Here is a 22,174-nt window from a genome sequence, read left to right as displayed (position 1 = left end):
GAGATACATCTCCTGTAACAGGAGCATGAAGTGCTGCTGTAAATTACCCAGACTGAAGAAGCAAGTGAACCATCAGTGCCTTGACAAAGTTATTTACTAACAACAGTTAAACACACACAGAGGTGTGGTTATTTCACCTAAGGTACTGCCGAAAGACTAACAAACTGAACTGTTTGCCTCGTGCATAATTGCTAGTAACAGAGAACCCGAGTCAAAGCCAGTAGTCATTAACAACTGGGATGCAATTAAAACTCCATATGAAGCTGCAGTTAGACAGGAGTTCAGCTCTGAGTACGAGTCAGACATGTAAATCCAACATTCAGCTAAGTGCCCAGAAGCAGTCCCCACCATATCCACTAAACCTGTGATTACTGGTGCAAAAGATAACATGTACTATTAACTAATAACTTGCCAGTAGCAGCAGAGGCTTGCTTGCTTTATCCTGCCCCACTGCCCTGCTGTGAAAAGAAATCATTTTGTCCAACACAACACTGCTACAATTCAGTGCAATTCCTAAAAACTTGAGCAAGTACAATGCAAACAGCCCCCGCTTCTTGTGCTCGCTCTGCCAGCTCCACGGCACAGCACAATCCTGGATTGCTTCCACAGATTTTATTCCCTGGAAAGAAAATAAGAAATCCTTTGAGAACTGACACACAGGAGAAAGCAGCTGAGGTTTTACTAGAGAAATGCCAGAACAAACTTCGACAAAGTTGTCTCATGAAGTTGTATATAAATATGCCTTTAATAGGTTGTAGCTGTGCTTCTCCCTGTCCCGCTAAAAAGCAAGCAGCTGTAGACCAAGTTCTCACAGGCTGGCTTTGCCCAGAGGTTCCAAGTACTGCCACAAAACACCAACAGGTGTTTAGAACAGCGTAAAATCTCTGCCAGCTGCCTTCCCTGGACAGGGCATGATGTCACCAGCAGCCCATCGGCTGGGTTCACTCCACATTTCACTCAGTCAACATTGCCAGAGAACAAGCTCAGCTCTTCCGCAGGAGAGAGAAACTCCATTTCTAACAGCATTCCGCTGGAGGAAAAGGCACGTGCCTTTGACAGCCACCTCAGAAACAGTTCAAATGCAGACATCTGCAGCAGACTGCAGAGAGTTCATCTCAGAAACAGTCCTTCTGAGTTGGGGTTTTACCATATGGGGAGGGGACAGACTTTGTCCCTGTCATTGGACATCATCACAGATACTCGGCCCCGAGAACACTACCACAGTCAGCACTGAGGTTGTATGACCCCATCTAGGTAACTCTGGGTTTTGGGCAGCAAACGCTAGAGCATTGCAAGAACCATCTTCTCTTTCTCTTTCTTCTTCCTCTTCCTCTTCTTCTCCTCAAATCGGTCAGTAGCATCAGCAAAAAAGGTCACCTCGTCCTTGGCCTCAATCTCCCTCTTCAGGTACTGGAGCCCTGCCATGTTGAATCCCAGCACATCCTGTAGAGACAGACAAGCACCACACAGTTGGGCACATCTCCAACTGGTTGGGGGCAGAGGGTCCCGCACTGGCCACCCTCTACTAAGAAATGATGAAATCAAGACAATCCACAGATCTAAATAGATGAACATTACTTAAATGTAAACTCCATCCGAGTAGAACAGTCGGCCCTGCCACTGTATTTTCTCAAATACAAGTTGCTGGCAAGCACTCTAGTTAGATGCAGAGTCTGCATTATTTGGGAGACTAGTAGCCCACAGAAATGCCCAAAAGAAAAAAGTTCATTTACCTCCTACATATTTAGAAACTAACAAACCAAAGCTCAAATATGTACATCAAAGAAAATCAAGAGTAAATGAGGGAGGGAGCAGAAGCACAGGCTTAGTGTCACATCAGGAAGAACAAGGAAAAAAGCAGCCTATTTGAACAGGAAGAAGGTGAAAATGGGCTCAGACCTCCTCCCCCAACCAACTTTCCCCCTGGACACTACAGACAATGCACACTCCCAGACACTGTCCCGTCCTGTTATTCCAGGACTTGGAGCAGAGGAGGGTGCAACACTCACCCGAGCCTCACTGACTCTGGAGATGGTGGTTTTCTTCAGATTTTCTATCACTGTCACCAGCATGTGATTGCTTGTGATCTGCCCAAAATGTATCCTGGGAACAAAAAAGGGACGCATTGCAGTACAGTTCTTAGAAGCATCAGAAAGCCCCTCTCCTGTATGTTCTGGACATCAGATTTTTTCTTAGATTAGGCCACGCTAGACCAGCCTTGTACAACAGGCATGAACGGATTTATCTGGGAAAACTATTTTCTGAAGCTTCTCTTCAACATGCAGTGGTTCAAAGGGAAGGTCTCTGAACATGCTGAGGGCACGGGTTCCACAATGAGTCTGTGCCAGTCAACAGTGCCACTTCAGCCTTGACACAGCATCTCCTGTACCTGTCACACTTGGGGGAGCAGGATTGGCAACCCCATCTGGGCACATCACCACTCTGCATCCATCAGTCCTTTCCCACGCATGATTCACTGCAGGCTGCAGTGATTGTCTGTCTCCTGCAGAGACCACATCCTTACTCGTAAGGATGCTTCCCAAGAGCTTCAGACCCAGAGACATATGAGAAAGCCCAAATTTTCCCCACACTCATGTGTTCGGGGCAAGCCATGTCACCTTTAGAGCTCCAGGAAATGTGGTGTCCAGCTCTGTGCTGTCTCAAAGCACTGGTCCACAGCACAAGAGCAAGGAGTATCACCTCTCTGTTCATATAACTGGCACAAAGTGGGCTCATGACGTGCACCAGCACAAGGGCCTCAGAGGAACCAGCAGGCTCACTACTGACCAGAGCCCTGTTAGGGCCTCCCCAGGTCCAGGTTCTGGACAGCAACAGCAGCCGAGCAAAGACTGGCAGATGGTAGACTCACTTGAGCAGGAAGAGGAGAGCTCGGCACAAGAGTTCAACTTCTGAACCCAGATTAATATATTCATTGAAGAGTTTGAGGACGTCAGGGACATAGGAGAAAGGCAGCACCAGGAGGGACTCTTCCAGTTCACTGAGGAGAAAGCAAAGGGACAGCAGCATCAGTTTCAGCCTCTGCACTGCTGCAGATGAGCAGAAAACGCTGCAGGAAACACTAGTAGGGTTGTGGTACAAAAGCTGTTCTAGGCATTCTGGCCTGGGACTGCCCACAAAGCACAGTGCACCTGCAGACTCAGCCCAGAGCAGCAAACAACTTCTGGCACAAGGAGCAGGCAAACGATCTTCCCTCTTCAGCATCCTCAAGCTGCTCTTCACATCCATGTGCATCTCCAAGCAGCCAACCCACATACACAATCTTCATCCAGTACTCCCCATGGCAGGAACAATTTCCCTTCCCCAATCCTACGCGTGCCCCACAAGAGACTGCCAGGAACAGAAACTCCAGGCTCTCTTGCATTGCCCACACCCACCACGAGAGCCCATTCCAAGACCGCAGCCCGTCCTGGGCCCAGAAATCCAATACTCAAGTCACAAACCTGTAGAGCAATAAGGCTGTTGGGACTCACCTCGACTTGACCTTCTTGAAAACTTCTAGCACATAGGCAGAAGGCTGTAACAGAGGAAAGGCATCAGTTCTACATTCCTGGACAAAAATGTGCCTCAAGGTCCATTTCACCCAGTTAAAAACATGCAATCACGTCTTGTGAGATGGACAGATCAAGTTGAACGTAATAAAGAGCAAACACCTTCAGCATCAATCAGCCGACAGTCTGAGAAGTTCTCCCTCCTCAAAACATAAACCCAGACTTTCTCAGGATACTCTAAACTGGTGAACAACACTATGAAAAATCTAATTTATATTCAACCTGCCAAACCATCTCACCTGCTTCTGCAGGGGGGTTGGACTAGATGATCTCTAAAAGTCCCTTCCAACCCCTACCATTCTGTGCTTCTATGACAGTCTGTTCAATGTATCTTGGACAAACTGGATAAAAAGCTTGGTGAAATAGACAAATTATACATATAAAACTTTAAACAAACTCATTTCCAAAGACTTAATTCCTGCTGCTCCTGTTTAACTGCTGAAAGGACTTGTGAGACACAGAGCAGAACTGGGAATTGCCAAGTGCCTAACTCCTAAATTGTAGGACTTCATTCACTTCTGTTCAGTCTATTCAAATATAATCACAGGGAAAAGGACAGAAGGGCTCTTGTAAGGTGATTACAGGTGTTTAGGAGGAAGATAAAAGTCTGCTTCACCTGGCATTGAAAAGGGGCAAATGAAAAAAAACCAAGGGTAATTACCTAAGGGTAATTAAAAATGCAGTCTAGAAGTACATGTTGGAATAAACCAGAAAAACCAAATCTCATCTACTCAGAGTAGTGAAAACTGTTGTGTACTAGTATAACATGAGTGGGCAAGGGTTCTTGCCTGCAACACCTGGACATTTAATTAACATTTAACATTAACTAACATTTAACCTAAATATGTTCAACCAAGCAATCCTTCTTTCCCCCAGCAACCCTGTGTTTTGGCTCAGGCAGCAAATCAAACAGCCCTGCTCCAGCTGAGGATGGCCCCACAGCCTGTGGCCTGGACATTCCACTTACTGTAATGTTTCCGTAGGCTTGCAGGATGGGATTGACAGGAAAGGGAACCTGGAGACACGGAATGGGCTAAAATGAGACAGGTATGTGTGTACAAAGGCGTATTCACATAGATGACTTTAATCCTCAGTAGAAAAGAGCTTTTATTAAGTGTCTTCCTGCAATTCCCTCACCTCCACCCTTCCCACATCATCACTGAAGGGTTCCTTTGCAGCCATTATACAAATCTCATTCCCAGATGCACACAACCATCTCAAACAGGTTTGAATCTTCTTCCACTTCTTAACTGTTACTTTTCCCACTCGTATCATAGCCCTTTATTTAGCAGGGAGCATGAAGATGAAGGAAAAGAATAGGCTTTGGGATGAATTTGCAGCAGTGTGCTCTCCCAGAAACAAAACCTATATCCTACTGTGACATAAAGGATTGTTGGAAAGAACACACCATAGCACAGTGCTATCTTGTTCTCAAAACTGTTTCATCAAATCTCTGCTATTCTGAGCTATCCTGGTTTTACCTGCATGCTGAGCCTTCCCACCTGAGCTTGAAGGATACGCCTTGGGACTGGTACATCCCTCAGTCTCTTACCTCTTTTCCTGCAGCTTTGCATATAGCCTTGTGTTCTTTTAGTTTTGCCATCTCTTCTCTATAGAGCTCAATAGCTTCCATGATCCTCTCAGCCTGTGTGGCACAAGAACAGCACAACAGTGACAGCAGGCAAGCCAAAGCAAAGCTCAAGTCCAACCGGACAAGTGGAGAGGAAAGCAGAGGGGCTGACATGGAACATCACGAGACACCTCACTCAGAAAGGTAACCTCTATTCCAGACTCCACCACTACCCTGAGTACATCAATCATGTCCTGAAGATGTCAGCCATCATCTACATTCCCCCTACAGGCCCTGGTGCTCTCTGCTGCAGCTTCAACTGTTGCCTTGACATTGAACTCCACCCCCAGCAAGCAGTACCCCTTCAAGGCACAAGTCAGTTAGGCCATTTTGACTACTCAGTTTAAGGATTTCCTCTTTATTTACAGGAGCACTAGACTGTTGAAATCTGCAGCCATAAAATCACCCACCCCTACATGTTCCTGGTACACCTCCCACCTCAGGCACTGCACTTCCCATCTTCCACTGATGCCTACGGACTGGGCAGCCCTTCCAGGAGCAGCCTTGATGCCTAGAAAACATCCCAGCTGCAAACCTCAAAGGGCAAGTGCAGGCCCACGTGTCCCACATCTGACAGGCAGAGAAAGCTGCAGCTACAGGAACCGCACACATTCCAAGGAGAGATCTCAGGAGGAGAGAATTTCTGGTGTGTGACTCTCCAGAGTCAGATCCCTCTCTATTGAGGCCATGGAGCAGCCTGCTCTTGCAGGCAGAGGCAAATCTGCTCTATGTGAAAGCACAGGTTGCTCCTCTTCAAACTGATGTTCTGACCCTGTGACAGCCCCTCTCCTGGAGACTGAGGAGGCATAAATCAACAATCTTACCGCTTTGATGGTTTCAATAGTCTTCCTTCCTGCCAACCCTGTCTCTCCTTGTGTCTCTCCAGCCACCTAAAAAAAAAACAGTGTTTGCAGCTCTCTCCTTCTGCAATTGATACACATTGATACACACCCACTGCACCCTACTACAGCCCACTGTGGGAAAACATCGGCCCGTTCCCTAAACTGGTCATTTATCTGGGAAAATACAGGATGTCCCAGGTGCACAGCTCTTCCGAGGAACGGAGGCTCTGTGCTAACACTGAGCTCTGGGAGGCAGGTAAACACAGCTCTTGGTCTGCCAAAGGACGAGGCAGAGGGACCCGCTCGGCCTCAAAACCATCAGCGACACAACCCAAGGAGCTGAGCAAGAGGGATCAGGCTTCGCCACCCATCCTGCACTACAGAGACCCAGAAGCAGCTGTCAGAAGGCAGTCCAGCCTTGGTACAGAGCTGGTGTGGACATGAACTGGGAAGATAGCAAGAGCAACAGCACAGCAAGGTTTCAGGGTCCTCAGCTACTACGTGGCAGTTTAGCCAGCTGTGCACACTCCCCAGAGTCAACTGCATCATGGTGCAACCACAGCTTGAGCAGCACCTTCCCCCCTATACCTCCTCAAAACAAGAAAATTATGAGCCCTCTCTAACATCTCTTCCATGCCTGTAACAGAAGTAGTTATTTCAGACTTTGTCTAGTCAGACCAACACACATTCACATGGTGCAACTCACCACAGGCTGCTCTTCTTTCGCCACGCTCTCTTCATATTCAGCTTCTTGTTGCTACAGTGGATGAGAACACAAGGTATTAACATCCCTAAGCAAGCAACGAGCAAGGGTGCAAGTCCCTTCCAGACTGCTTGAGCAAGAGAGCCTGCAACATCATGCAGTCCATTGCCAAACCAGGACAAATCAGCAAAGACTTGGCCAGTGCAAAATGCCCACTTGTCCCTCGTACAGATCCCACAGAGAAGTCTGGAATGTCCCAGACAGAAAGAAGTAAAGTTCTTTGCTCTGGATGTAGGAACAGCCTTTACATAGCCCACCAAGCTGACACAGAGACAACAGCAATTCAGCACCTGGCAAACACAACAGAAGAAACAAGCCTAGCAAAGTCCCAGGGTCATCCTAATTTGCAAGATGAAAGAGCTTCCTGTCTGGCATCTCTCACATGACGTGGGCCCTAACAGTGTGTAATTCACTACCAGTGTATTCAAGCTCACTTTGTTACTCAAATTTGACCTAAACCACAATTTTCTGGCATCTCGAAAAATAGCTGTCTCTGTCTCTCCTTTTACCATCATTCCCAGCACACCAACCGCTGGGCATCAAGATGTTGTCTATGGGTCACCTCAGCTCTCTGAAAAAATGCCGGGACAAAAACACCCAAATCAAACCCAAAATCCTCTATTGCAGGTTTCTCATCCAATCCTGCTTCTGCACGTCTCTACATCCTCCCACCAGTGTGGTTTGAGAACTGCCTTAAGAAGGGGAGCCAGATCCAGACTTCTCCGAGAGATACAGTAAAGAGAAAAGAGTCACAAATTGTTCCAAGGAAATTTGCAGTTGGATATGTGGAACAGATGCATTTGCTAACCCTAGTGGTGGTTCAGCACCAGAACAGATCCTCAGACAGCCTGGAAAAATCTCATTCCTTGGAGATATTCCTGTATCAAGACAAGTTTCTGAGCAGTGAGACAGCTTTAAGGTCATCCTGCAGTGAGCAAGGGGTTGGACTAGAGACCCAGAGTTTCCTTCCTATTGAAGTCCTCTTGTGAGTGAGACTATGGTTCCCCACAAAACATGCTCAAAGGGAGTAGAAAGAAGTTCCAGTAAAGGAAGTTGCAGCAACCTTGAGCTCTGGGGCTCGCTACTGAGATAGAACAGACCTTTCATGGTTGGAAAATGGGAAATCAAAACAAACTGCATTTAGCAGGAGCAGTGCTCTCCATCACTCCACAAGAGCTACCTGCCAAACAGTCTCCAAAGCACACTTGAGCTGAAAGGAGCACAAAAGGTCAAAGACTGTAGCCACAGACCTGTAGAAAACGACAGCTACAGAGGAAAATCAAGGAAGCAGAGAGCAGCGAAGCAGAGAGCAAATGCATCTGCAATGCAGTACAGACAGGCAAGTGCCTGTGACATCTGTGGTGCTGTCTCCAGACAGCTCAGGGCAACAGCCCCCGTTGTGCAAAAGGTGCCAGTCCAACCCAGGCACCTCAGCACGAGGCTGCAGTTTGTAATGAGAATGTCTGCTATGTGTGGAGCAGATTCTTCCACAGTGAAAAATGAGGAATCTGCCTGCTAGGGGAGAAAACAGATCTGGAAGTTGTCTTTGGCAGGAAGGATGCAACTCTCACCATCTCCCTCTCCTCTTCCAGGACAAGTGGCTCCCTTGTCCTTTCCCAGAGGCGCAGGGACTTGTCATGGGATGCTGACACCACGTAGTCTCCGTTGGGACTGAGTGCCAAACACCACACCTCCTGGTGATGGCCCTGTGTAGTAGACAGAAGAGGTAAGATGTGAACACCGTGTAGCTTCCAGCCTCTGAGGGAAGTGCTGCTCGTGCAGGGATACGGTCTCCAAAACTTCCTACCTCCAGTGTCTGGATGTGCTCAAATTTATCTGCATCCCACTGCTTAATCTTGCTGTCCTTCCCAGCCGTGAAGAAGAGATGGGATTTTGCCACAAACTGCAGATACATCACACTGGAAGGTAAAAAAAAAAGCTTAAGTTCACCTCTTTGGGAACACTGCAGACCTCCCCCGACTCTATGCTGGATAAAAGAGTTATTGCTGTATCACAACCCCTTGGAGTTAAGAGAGCCCACAGTCCAGAGATGCTGTAGGATTTGACTGACCTGTCATCATGGGCAAAGAGAGAGCGGTGACAGTCTCCAAAATCCAAGCCCCAAATCTTCACGTTCCTGTCAGCAGAGCCGGTTGCAATTAGAGTCCCATCCTAGAGAGCAACAAATTGAGAGGGGGGTGTGGGTAGCCGGCTGGCAGCCCCCTGAGGAACTGCTGCTGAACCAGTGACTAAGCAGTGCTGAGTAGGCAAATATCTGGCTCCTGAAACATGCCCTCCTGATATCCCCCAGCTTCTCTCACCAGAGTGGCCCATGCTTGTAGTACTGGACAGCCCACTGACTGCACCCTGGCTCTTTCCCAAACTTCTGCAGACATCTAACACCTTAGCTGTATCTTGATATTACTGGCTTCCAATGAGCCTCATTCCAAGGACTCCCCAGAGCAAGATGCAGCCCAAGAATAAATAGCCATGAAGAGGCTGCTCTACCTCAGCTCCTGCTCTCTGCTCCCAATAACAAAGACTTCAGGCTCTTCTCAACCAGTAACTTTAGCAGAGTAGGCTCTGTCTCTTAAGAAGTCTCAGGAACCATGATAGTATTTTGGTTTCTACTCACTCACAAAATGCCCTGCTCAGTTCTGTCATGACCACTACTCTGTGACACCTCCCAAGTGAGCATAGAACTGGGGATAAGGAAGAGCTCGCTGTGTCTCATCAAGAAACTGCTAAGTCAGGAGCAGAGCAGTGATAGAAAAGCATTATCCTCAAGGTCTTGCTGCTATCAGAGGTTCTCACAGTCATCCATATCGCCACAGACCCACCTAACACACAGCCGTAATAATACTTACATAGGAGATGTCCATACACAGTACTGGCAGCTTGTGTCCATACAGAGAGAGGAAAAACTGAAATAGAATAAAGATGTCTCAGTTGGACATGCTGGGTAGAAATGTGTGAAAATCTCGGGCTCCAGGCTAGTCCTGCTCTGCCTCCGGAGCTCTGTCTTTCTAATGCTGCCCCACTTTCATTCTCGCACTGAACTATTAGCAGCAGAGCCATGATGGCAGAACTGAGAGAAGGATGAAGTATCCATGCAAGCTGAGGTCACTCTGGTGCTAATCACCACTGTTGTTTCTCTTTGCCTGTCTGTCGGTACTCATCTGTCTTGTGTCACTCCCCAATGTTCACCTGCTAATACACAACTCACTAAACCACCACTCACAGCTCACAAGGAAGACTCTCCTCCCCTAGGCTTTGCCTCTGCTATGCCTTATTTAATGCCAGGTGGGACACATTCATCCCCACCCTTAAAGCACCTCACAGCTCTTGAGTACCACTATGTCAGCAGGGTCAGAGTGAACCTTCACATCGGCAGGTTCAAATCCCATTCCAGATCAAAAACGGATCTTCTTCCCAGTGTGGGCCAGCCACGGTTCTGTCAGGTCTGCTAGCAAACAGGCACCTGAAGCAGGACACACAATCTCACTTTGATTCTTGGCGTCCCACAATAAACAAACACTTTTCCTATGTATTCCTGATCCTTCAGGCTACAATTACATCACTCCTGGCCCATCTGGTCACTCACTTTGAGTGTGTCAATGTAGAAAATCTTCACAGTGCAATCCAGCAAGGAGACAGCCAGCAATTTCTGGTTGGGGCTGTACCGCACACAGAGAACATCCTCGTCCAGCTGCAAGACACGCACGTGTTTCATGGAAAGCCTGGCAACAGGAAGAGGGGAGAAAAAATTGTTATCCCAAACAAACAAGCTGGAAAGAGGCATGAATACAATTCCCACAGTGTACCCTGGGAAAGTCAGTTAATTCTAACACACAGCATCTCATTCCTCATCACAACTTGAGCCAGACAGGACTGGAAATCAGCACGGCACTGAGGCTGACAAACTGCACTGCTATATTTACTACTTAAGCATCCAGGGGCCTATCCTGTGGTTAAAAACTACACTCCCACACAAGCAAGGAGTCAGTATGTGAAAAATGCCTTTCCTCAGACCTTCACAAAACGGCACAGAGCTCACACTCTTCTCCAGGTGCTCCACATAGGTACCTTGGGCACTTCTTACAGCACACAGCAAAGGCCGAAGCACCCATCAATGACAAGGGATCCTACAGCTGAATACAGTCTAGAAAGGTTTCTTTTCTCACCTTTTCTGGACACTGCTCTCATCCTTCACAAGCTCAAACTCCCAGAATTTGACACATTTATCAGCACCTCCTGTCACAAAGCCACGCTGCAGGGGAAAACAAAAAAAAATTGCCAAACCAGTTTTGCTATAACCCACAGAAATTCTGTAGCAAGGAACTGTCAACACACAAGGAGGCTTTTGAAATGTCCCATGTTCCTCCAGTATTAATGATTAAGTGGACACCACTGGGAGCACTCACTCTGGTCAGAGCATGTAAAACACGAGCTGGGAAACAACAATTTCAAAAGCTCTGTCAGAGAGGTCTAAGACAGACTCCAAATGTAAATCAAGACATGGACTGAAATCAGTCATCTCAGCTGTAGGTGATGTGCTTGTGTTTTGTGGACAAGTTGACACTCTAACCTTACTACCACCCCACAAGCAGAGCCTTCTAAAGGAAGACGAGTTCAACATTATCCCTTTGACCAAAAAAAAGGGGGTAAAATCTGTTCCATATATTTTAATCCATAGGGTGAACGAATCTCAGGCAAGTTATTACTTGCTATGGTTTTGATTCCACTAAAAACTACTTCAACTTCTAGCACAACACAGCCACATAAGGAAAATAAGAAAGCCATACACAACAAACAGAAGCAGGTGGAAACTGATAGAAACCAGCATGAACCTGAACTGTGGTAATGGAGAAAATTGATACAAGGAGTAAAAGGCACAAACAGGTTTCTACAGCCAGGGTGGTTAGGCTAAACAGAGTCAGTATGTGCATGTAAAATGGGAATATTCGAAAAAAAACCAAATATTTTCAGCAGTACCAACCCATTTCTAGAGGAAAACTTGAGAAATATTAAACAGCAATGCTCAGTAAACATGAATTCAGTCAAAACATCTGTTGTCTCAGGGAAAAAACGCATACCACCATCATGTCAGAAGACAGTGATGAGAAACCGTTCCAAAAACTCACAAGGCTGTCAAAAAGTAGCTACCTATGGCAGACATTTATACATCAATAGCTCAGATCTCTCAAACCCAAGACTCTCACAGAGCAGAATGAGATACTCTCCAAACTGTCAGTGACCATTCTCAGTAATTTTGGACATCCTGGCGAAGATCCAGGAAGAAACTAATGTAAAACCATAATTCAGACAGTAGAAAGCAGGCAGGCTCAGTCATTGTGAGCATGGTCAACAGAAGTAACAGGCAATTGCAGTTTCCATCAAAGAAAGTAAACTGAATATGGAGAAGAGACTTTATAGAAAATTAACCTGACAAGGACTACCCTGTTCCTTAAAATTAAAGTTGTAGCTGATAACAGTAACAGTGTTGCTCATGCCTCTTGGTCTTGTGTTACTTGTTCTTTACAAAACTAGGGTGATGTAGTTCAGTAAAGCCCACACTCCATGGATTAAACAATAGTTAAGAGGTTTCAAAGCTTAAAATTAAGTGAGAAATACCTAACAAATTGACACTATGCTGCTTACAGATTTTAGGGATTACTAGAAAAATAGCCAATTAAATACAACTATATAAGTCAAAGCTATTGAATTTGGAAAAAGAGTGCCCGAATAGAATCAAAACATTAATTTACACATTATGAAGCAAGGACTTTATCATTATGAGCAAGTACTAGATATTTGCCTTCTGCCAAGCAGTGCCCCAAAAAAGCTTTAAGGGGACACAATGGATTATTACCTAAATACACATTCCAACTGCAAAGCTCTCACCAAAAGAGCTGATTAAATCCTTGGACGGACTCAAAAGGCGCTGCTGCATTTGGCATTGGTGTAATTCCCACCACACAGCACACTCTCACCCTGGGGTCACCAGCCAAACAAAACAAAACAAGAAAAAACAGACTATGGTAACTTTAAAAGTACTCCAAGGACAACAAAGAGCCTGGAAAACACATCCTGCAGGGACTGGAGAAGTTTAATCTAAAGATCATCATATAGACGCAGAGGGTTATTTGGTTACTCAAGAAAAGTGTAAAACAAAGGAAAAATATCACTATGTTAATGAGATCTTTAAGCCAGAAGACAAGCAGCAAAATTAACAAGGAGGATAATCAGCCACTGCAGCAAGTTATGAGGGGCTGAAGCACTCCACAGCTGGAACACATCCACACGGTATGTACTGTTGCACACACAGGCTCCACCAAGCAAGTCCAACTGTTCTTAGTCAGGCAGAAGCCGGGTGAGGTGATGAGGATGGCCTGCACTCAGCCCAACGACTCATTGCCATGCACTACACAACTAGAGAGACGTTTCATCAAGCTGTGCATATATCCACAGTTAAACTTCTTAGACACCACCAGTGCATCCTCTATCCTCCTAGGATAAAGGGTTCTCATGCTCCCATTACTGGTGCAAACACAGAACTACAGAAAAGAACTACATGGAAAGGTGTGTAATAAATGATACTTAGAAGGACAGCTGAGTTACCTGGTCTGGTGAAAGAGCAATGGACCACACTGCCCCATCGTGAGCATCAAGTGTCTCCATCAGACTCCCAGAAGCTAGGTCATACAGCTGTAGCTTCCCTGTCTGGGGAGGAAGATCCATCACAGAGAACAAATCAGCTTCTCTGCTTCCTTCATGACATGATAGCTCCTAGCAGAAGAGCATCCCTGCCACCCATCTCCCAGATAGTCAGCTTCATTGAATGGCCGTTAGACACAGATGGCCAAACTCCCGATCTCCACCAGGGACCTCCCAAAGCCCTCCCCAGCTGTCCAGCTCAAGCCACAACAGCTACATAAAGTATCTGGGAACAGAGCACAACCTGATGCCAGAGAGGCTTTTCCATCTAGAACAGAATGCCCCAGACCAGGAGATGCAATGGATTTCCTGTAAGGCTGCCTTAATGACATTTTAAGAACATGCCTCCAGAACTGGTCAGGCTGGAGTGCAGAGGGACACCCTTTTACCTTGGTGCCAACGATGACGTGCCGGTCTCCTGGGACAAAGAGCGAGCAGAGTGCGTACTCACAGTCCATCGTCCGGATGCACTGCAAGGTTGACCTGTGAACAAAGGCAGAGTCCAAAACCTTTTATCACATACAAAATCCGGCCCACTGACACATGCTCCACAGGGGCCTCTGACCAGAGTTGTCTTTTCACCTGGGGATGGAGGATACATCATCATCCCCCTATGACTCAAATGCTATCCAGCATTACTGCTGAGAACATTTTCCACCAAAACATGCCATTACACAGCCCACCATCATGACTTTGCGTTGTTATGAGCAAGGACAGAGCTCCTGTTCTCAAACAGCAATTTCTGTTGTTCAGGAGAACAGGGAGGAGTGTAAGATAACACGCTCAGAGGAAAAAGAGCTTGACATTGGCACCACTCAGGGAACACTGGGACCATGCTTCAGATCAAAACAGCAGCCTATTTAGTCCAACACTAGATCCTTCAGATAACATGCCAAGAAACTCACATAGTTCCTAAAAAACAGGCAGTAGTTAGTTTAAGGTAACTATCTCTTATCAAAAAGGAAAAAATTCAACAAGTCTATATTGGACTGCTAGGTATGATCTTTGTGTTTAGACATTTGTCTTTCCACACCTACTGCTACACTTAGCCTCAGTGCTGCTTTACAGTATCACGCTCCGTAAGTTAATTATGCAGTTTTAGCTCTATAGCTTCTCAGTTTCCCTAATGAGGAAAAAAGTCAGACAGTTTTCCATTTACTTCCTTTACTTCATTCACTATTTTATATTTCTCCATCATCCCCTCTTTCTTGTCACGGCCTCTCTGAACACAGCACCCCTGAGTTCTGGGAGACTGACACACATAGGGCAGAGGGAATTGACAGAACTGGACTGCGTACCTGTTCCAAATCTTTACAGACTCTGCAGCTGCTGAGAGAACGGCAATGTTGTCAGAGCTAAAAGCCAATGTCCTGACATCACTGCGGTGGCCTCCAATGGATATCTTGGATGCACGGACAGCCTGTGGGACTTGGGCTGTCAGGTTCAGGTTGTACGACTCAATGATGTTGTTCTGGAGCAGCAGTACAATCTTCAGCTCTCCTTTTGGAGAGAGAATCAAGTCAAATGACCTGTTTGGTTAAACAAAATTAGAGCTGTGAACAGGGGCAAGAAGACAAAATGTAGGAAAGATCAAATATCAAGCACAACTGAGAAAGAGGAATATAGAGAGCAAGTGCACACAAAGACACAGAGGCGATCACTTGTGGAAGAGTGCGAATGGACTGGAGACCATGATAGGTTCCCAGCTCTAACCTGAGCACAAGTCAAGTGGAAAACCTCTTCCACCTGTCCCTATATGGAGCTCTGCAGAGCCCTTCCCAAGTACAGCTCAGCCTCTACAAAGGCTTTCCACTCACTTGATTTTAGAAGAAGCTCTGATGTTAGTGACCCGTTGAATCTCCTCCTGCAGGCTCAGCTCCACGTTGCTTTCGGGCTCCTCTTCAGAGTTCTGTCTAGACAATGTCAGATAATGGAGAGTCAAATAACTCAGCACAGCCAACACAAAGAGAATAACATAAGGAAACCCGCTGAAAACAACCACCCTCTTATCCAGCAGTGCTAACTACATCCAAGAACAGTGAGACAGTGAAGTTCATGCTTGTATACAGACTACTAAAGAGATTAACTGTCCTAAAAAAGGCAACTTCCTATGGAGCCAAAGCACTTGAACATGGCACTTTAGGAAGACATACAAAATAGGCAACATAAAGCTGTGTTTGAGAGGGAGATTAGCTTCTGCTCACTTCCTAACACCCACCAAAAGTCCTCAGCCACTTATAAAATGCATCTCCAGATCTATGTGCCAGTGCTTCAGTTTCTAGCCTGGAGCCAGACTCCTCCCTCCTCCCTAAGGGGTGTCGTGAGGCATCTGTTAAGTGCCAGGACGCCCTAAGAGACACTTAATAACAAAGCTCTCACCTACATCTCTGCCTGCTGTAAAACAGGAGATGAGGTATCAAGAATCCCTCTGACTTTTCAGACGAAACTCTCATTCCTGTATATCCTACTCAGTACTTTATTTGATGCATCAAGCAGTATAAATGTGAATGTCGAGTAGAAGTAAGCAGCTCTGAAAAACCCATTTTACATTTATTTCTTTGCACACATTAGCTTTTTGCAGATAGAAGACTCAGAAAAAAAGTCTTTAGCCTCTGGGAGCAGTGTTGCTCATACAAGCACCAGGGATGCACAGGAACAGGGACCTCAAAATACAACAGCTAGCACAGACAGAATGACTAGTAGCTCAAGAGTTCAAACACTGTGTTATGCTGATGAAGGGCTTTTCTAAACAGTTCTCTGGACACAGACAGCATCCAAATACATCCAAAAGAACGCTTACTTGGCTTTTTTCTTTGCTTTCTTCATTTTCTTTTCCAATTTCTTTCGGACTTCCTCTTCAGAAAGGACAGAGAACACCTCCAGAACAGAATCTGTTCCCTAGAGACAGAGCAAAGTGAAAGACACACAAAGCCCTAGCTGACCCCTACATTAGTTACCCAAGGTCTCCAACAACCTCCCCTACAGCTCGATAACAGAGCCTCCCCCATTACTTACATGGCAGGCCAAAATCTTGCCCGTCTGGTCTGTGGCAAGAGTAACTACTCGGTCTCTCCCTTCCCGCATGATGGATCCAACTTTGCTGCACTTCACGAGGCGCTGTGGGGAAAAAAGTCCAACAACTTAGGTCTGAAAGGCCGAGTGATTTTCTCAGTTAAACTCAGAAACCTACTGACAAGAGAAGGCAAGAGGAGAAAAGGAGGAAATGAATCTGCAGTGTCCTGGTAGAACAGCTAGCAAGGATCATCTAGGGACAAAACAAGCATTTGGGTGAGCTACAGGCTTACCTCCTTACATATTCTTGCATTTCAGCTGAAAGTAAGCATTGACAATCTCAGTGGAAGAATAACTTAAGTTCATTGGCAAACTGGAGCCATATAAGAGACAGTGCTAATTTTTTGTGTTACAAGGGCAGCAGAGCTCAGTTCTTCTATCAGAAGAGGCAGAAAAAGGGTGATCAGAACTTTAAAGAGGTACTTGAAGGAAAAGAAATTCTCTAGAAAGGAAGTTGGAAAAGTATTTAACAAGGTCATCTACTGTAACTACAAGCAGTCTGAAATCTGAGCAGGACCCCAAAAAGTTAATCCAAAAAGACAGATTCAGTAAAGTCTCCACCAGCAGCACAAATGGGAATGGCTTTCTGCAATCACATTTTACAGCATTATTTTGTTTATGGAGCAATTCTGACCTCTCAGATTTTGCTATTGATCTGCAAGGATGAGCATCAGCACTGAACTCAGCAGCTGCCAACCAGCTAGTAACTACTTTATTTCTGAGGTGTTTGATGAGAGAGCTCTGTTAGCACTGTCAAGCTTTAAGTATTTGCTAGTCCTCCTCAAACAGAAGGCAAAGAAAAAGCTTTCAGTGGAGAATAATGTGTATGTGCTTTGGCACACGTAGTCCTGCTGATGTTTTGTAGGTAGATGAGGCAGTAACTGCTGCTGAGAAAGATTTTATGAAGCAAGACAAGAACTACATTTTCCTTAACAGGCTAAATATGACACTAGAGGTATAAACCAAATGCAGAAAAGCAATGTGTGAGCAACTCAAAATCCTGCTGGCTCTGCAAGCAGCAGGACCATGCAAATGGAAGTTACCAACAGACAGTGTGGAAAAATGAGCTTACTTCCTCAGGATGCTCATCCAACTCTACAGTCTCATCCTCTTCAGCGTTTTCTTCTCCTGCCGGTGTAAACCCTTTGCTTTTCTTGGACTCTGGCTCGTCAGGGTCTTTCACCTGTTTGCAGACCAAAAAAACCCATAAAGAGTACCTTAAACTACAAGAGCTACAGTGTTTCGGTTTATCTCACACTTATTTTTCCTGGAGGAACAAGTGGTTAGCATAGACTGGAACAAAGGAGTAGCCTGTGAGCATCAAACACTCCATGTCCTCCCCTGCTTATCATCCACCCACAAGACTGTCTCTCTAGCCATAAGCTGGAGGCAGGAAGATGTGACACACTCCAGATATCATGTTCTGGAAGAGCTCACAGCTTCACTTGAAAGCTCAAAACACAGAAAACAGCAAAGTCTACGCCAAGAGCAGCTTCTGGACCCCTGAGACAGCAAAGACGTTGTCTCTGTTTCCCAGAATGTCATTCAGATTTAACACGTTCCAGTCCCATCTTAGACCAAGGACAGGTAGCCAGGCAAGTCTGAGAGGGGTTACAGAGGGAATACCTTACCTCCTGGATGTATGTGATATCCCACACCCTCAGCTCGCTGTCACCACTCCCAGTGATCAAACGCTTCTCTTCGGAAAGCAAAGCCATTCCCCAAACCTGCCCAGAAGCACAACAGAGGAATTGGCTTATGGCCCCCCTTTAACTGTTGGAACAACAGCAGAATATCTTTAATTGATTTTACTTAAAGAGATTTTACTTAAAGAGCAACCAAGAGAAGCCTGGATCTAGCCAGGACCTGCTCCAGGGACTGTCACCCACTGACTGGTGATGACAGCTCCTGGAAAGTTTGGAATTCTCTCATTTTCTTGTTCCTGAAGCCTAATGACAAGCAAAATGTATCACAGTGCCAGTTTACAAGCAGGGAAAGCACAAAGTGAGCTGTGACACGCAATCCAAAGACCCTCCACCCCAACAGCTCCCCACACATCCTCTTCACCTCAGTACGGTGCCCAACCAGAGTTTTGAAGCAGTGCTGGGTGTCCAGGTCCCACCATTTCACTAATGTGTCTTTGCCGCTGGAACAAAGAAGAACAACTTAAGACATGAGGAAAGACTTGCCAGAGCTCACCTGCTCACAGAAGTGGCTGAAACACAAAAAAGATCTAAAACATGCCACAAGGTACAACAGAGCAGCTGTGCTCAGATACTGAATTTCACAAGCTACACAAGGATAAAGTTTACAAGCACAACAGTACTGAAAAAAGGTAATTATCAACTCATCAAAAACTGCTTCCTCCTCCAGATTCAGCTGCAAAGCCCCAGTGTCACACAGCCTCCTTTCTCACTTACTTAAGGGCAAGAAAAGAAATCCTTCACTTTGAGAACAATAAGATCAAAGTGCTGACCAATCCCAGAACTGCCTCTGAAACACCTCTTCATACTCTCAACTTGTGCCATGCCTGTACGTTGGCCATGGTACAACAAAAGCAGATTTCTTGACTTTGTACAATGGAGTTGCTCCTCCTGACAGAGAATTACTTGTCCTTCAATGCCCCTGTAGGATTAGGTCTCTTTGAAGGCACCATTTCTGGCTATACCATGCTACCTCAGTGCTGTAAGAGCACTCGAGAAAAGTATTTTGAACATTTACACAGATTCTTTTAGTGTATCCTACAACAACTGAAAACAAAACCATCACCTTTTAACTAATACCTATAATTACAGCTTACTAGGAAGCATTTTTTCTGTCATGTTGCTGTGTGAATTAATTACACACACAGAATTTAAGTCTGCTGAATTCTTTGAGATAAAACAGTCAAAATGCTTACATAAAAATGAACATATTATCACTGTTAGTTGTTACAATGATTCTAAGTTGCTCTATTTATTAGCAAGTGAAACCCTTTTCCAAACACTATTCTTCAGGACAGCCATTTCAGTTCCACTCAACACATTGGGATTCACCCACCAGACTTCAAAAATACGTGGACATGACAAAAATCATACTCTAAGGTGGTGGCAGGTCTGAGATATCACGAGTCCAGAAGGAAAATACAAATGGCTGTACCATCTCGGATGTCTAAATTACAAGTAAAATTCCTTTGCTGATGGACTATTACACTTAGCCTGGCTTACCTAGTGACCAACAGGTTCTTCTCCTTCAAGAAAAGGACTCGAGTGACAGCATCCTTGTGTCCTTTCAGCCGGTACAGACCATTCTCATTGATGACATCCCACACGATAACATCTGTATCCTGAAACAGACAAGAGTGTCTCCCAGGGATTGGTCTCTGTCTCTGCAAAATGCCTACCTCTGCTAAGAGACTGAAAAGATTGCCTGAGAGCATGCTTTTTCACTCTGAATTTGAATGTCAGGGATGCCTAATGCAAGGGACTTTTCTTCCCCAAAGGTGCAATCAGGCCAATAAATGCACCTCTGCCATAGCCTGAGTCACTTTTGCTACTCCTGACCTCACAAGCTCCCTCACTTTAACAGCTCTCCTTAGTACCCTACTCCTGCCCTGCAGCCCCCGCTGCTATCCCAGCCCTGGGTTCCCCAACTCCATCACTGTCTTGCAGCTCTAACTCCTCCCATTGCCATCCTCTGGCTACAGGCAGAGGCCACACAACCCACTTAAAACTACCAAACATCTTAGTGCAGTTCAGCCTTCCCCACAGGGCATCTCTATGAAAGGGCTCTCCTCCAGATATGGGACCCTCACCTTTGAGCCAGAAACCAGCCGGCCACCCAGATGGTCATACTGCAGAGCTGTAACTGCAGCCTTGTGGCCATTGAAAGTGATATTCGCTTCTCCACTTAGGAGGCTGAAGATACGGATTGATCCATCTTCATACCCGACAGCCAAGTGCAACCCATCTGGAGAGGGGCAGAGACAACTGACCTCCTGCTTGAGACCTTTCAGGATAAGAACCTGTCATTTTTAGGAGACAAAATACATATAATGTTGATAAATGTCAGAGACAGATACTTACACAGCAGAAGGAACACACTCTTCAACAATGCTTCCAATTGAGTGCTTCTGCCACTTTAGAACTTCATTTGTCAGCTCCCTGCACCATAAGCCTCATTTTACCAGGCAGAGAGCAGCTAGAAAGGAAGTCATTTCTCATGATTAACCAAGAAACTGGTGCAGAATGAGGCCTGGAACTCAGAAGCTCAAATTTCCAGCCCTGCATTTTAAGTGTTAGAGGACAAGCAACATTGAGAGTAAAGCCTAAAAGCTTCTTCCTGACTCATACTCTCTTGCTTAGCCTTTCTCAGGTATAGGACAGAGATGCTTTTCCATACACTGCACACGAACTTGAGAATGACAAAAATCTTCAAAACATGTCATCAGTTAAGGCTCTAAGGGCCGCTAAAGCAAATCCTGAATGCAGTTTGTAGCAGACAGTTATGTCTATGATGACTTCAGAATCTGACAAGAGGCAACAAGCGGCAAAGTCCTTAAACTAACAGCTCACAAACTTGCTGCAGGATACAACTTTCACGTGAGAAGACCAGCTCCACAAATGAAACACAAACTCCAAGACACTTCTGTTTCATCCCAGAACTTTCACACCACTGCTGCTAAACAGGGAATGGCTTTCCAGTCACTTACTCTTCCCCAACTAAGGTATCAATGGCAAATCTCATAGAATCAGAGAATGGTAGGGGCTGGAAGCGACCTCTAGAGATCATCCAGTCCAACATCTCTGCTAAATAAAGTCCATCTAAATCAGGTCACATAGGAACATGTCCAGGTGGGTTTAGAAACCTCCAGAGAAGGAGACTCCGCATACTCCCTAGGCAGCCTGTGCCAGGGCTCCCTCATCCTCACAGGAAAGAAGTTTTTTCCTTGTGTTTAAGTGGAACTTTTCGTGTTCCGGCTCATTTATGCCCCTTATTCCTCAAAAGACCTCTATCATAAAGACTCAGTCATGGCACACTCCCCCCGAGCAGCAGACTGGCACCACAAGCTACCTAAAGGTGTGCTCGGTCTACAGGAAACGAGGTAAAGTCTTGGAGCTGACACGCTCCTTAAAACGCGCCCCGCTCACACAAATGGTTTTGCTTCGGGTGGTCTAAAAGCGCCGCACGTTACACTCCCCTCTGTGGCCCTCACTGCCCCCGACCCCGACGCCGCAGCCCCAAGGAGGGCCCCGCTTCTGCTCCCACCTTCTCTCCTTTCCGCGTGTCCCACACGAAGACGTGCTCGCAGGCCGCCACGGCCACGCAGCGGCCCCGCTCGCCGCGCAGCGCCACGAAAGCCGCGTTGCCCCTCGCGCTGGCCACCAGCCCGAAGAGCGCGGTCGGCCTGTACCGCAGGTACTGCCGGGTGAGGCCCATGGCAGCGCTGAGAGGACGGCGGGGCCTCGGAGGGGAGAAACCGCTGCCGAAACTCCGGTCCGGTCCGGTCCGGTCCCGCCGGGCCGCCGCACGTGCCGCCGCGCACCGCCGCCCTCACGGCCGAGGCCGGAAGCCCGTCAGGGGGCGGGAACGGCCGTTGGTG

General features: G+C 46.3%; 1 protein-coding gene across 2 annotated transcripts; it reads right to left on the bottom strand.

Moving 5' to 3' along the window:
- Positions 1-726: 726 nt before the first annotated feature.
- WDR3 (WD repeat domain 3) lies at positions 727-22,141 on the bottom strand. 2 transcript variants are annotated; one of them, XM_062005607.1, is made up of 26 exons: positions 21,841-22,141; positions 20,387-20,596; positions 19,800-19,918; positions 18,661-18,739; positions 18,225-18,320; positions 17,666-17,776; positions 16,537-16,638; positions 16,322-16,419; positions 15,339-15,434; positions 14,820-15,050; positions 13,911-14,004; positions 13,426-13,527; positions 10,989-11,074; positions 10,409-10,544; positions 9,672-9,728; positions 8,876-8,976; positions 8,612-8,723; positions 8,376-8,510; positions 6,748-6,798; positions 6,024-6,089; positions 5,122-5,214; positions 4,537-4,584; positions 3,492-3,535; positions 2,870-2,998; positions 2,010-2,103; positions 727-1,443 (listed from the first exon to the last, which is right to left on the bottom strand). In XM_062005607.1, exons 1-26 carry the CDS (start codon positions 22,009-22,011, stop codon positions 1,282-1,284), a joined length of 2,823 nt encoding a protein of 940 aa, XP_061861591.1. In that variant the 5' UTR covers positions 22,012-22,141; the 3' UTR covers positions 727-1,281. The 2 variants fall into 2 exon arrangements, with proteins under 2 accessions (XP_061861591.1, XP_061861601.1); XM_062005617.1 differs by lacking the exon at positions 727-1,443 and having other exon boundaries at positions 2,051-2,103; positions 2,866-2,998.
- Between the last annotated feature and the right edge of the window lie 33 nt (positions 22,142-22,174).

The sequence above is a fragment of the Colius striatus genome, chromosome 1 (assembly GCF_028858725.1).
Source record: "Colius striatus isolate bColStr4 chromosome 1, bColStr4.1.hap1, whole genome shotgun sequence".
NCBI lineage: Eukaryota > Metazoa > Chordata > Aves > Coliiformes > Coliidae > Colius > Colius striatus.
The sequence above is the reverse complement of the archived record's forward strand: the minus strand, read 5'-3'. Positions and strand labels throughout refer to the sequence as shown.

Bases quoted from the DNA above. Each gene is read 5' to 3' on its own strand.
- WDR3 (XM_062005607.1), bottom strand. From the start codon at position 22,011: ATGGGCCTCACCCGGCAGTACCTGCGGTACAGGCCGACCGCGCTCTTC. The intron at 15,435-16,321 runs GTAAGCGTTCTT...GACATTGTCTAG, and splicing joins AAAGCAAAGAAAAAAGCCAA to ACAGAACTCTGAAGAGGAGC. The intron at 2,999-3,491 runs GTGAGTCCCAAC...CTTTCTCCTCAG, and splicing joins TTCAAGAAGGTCAAGTCGAG to TGAACTGGAAGAGTCCCTCC.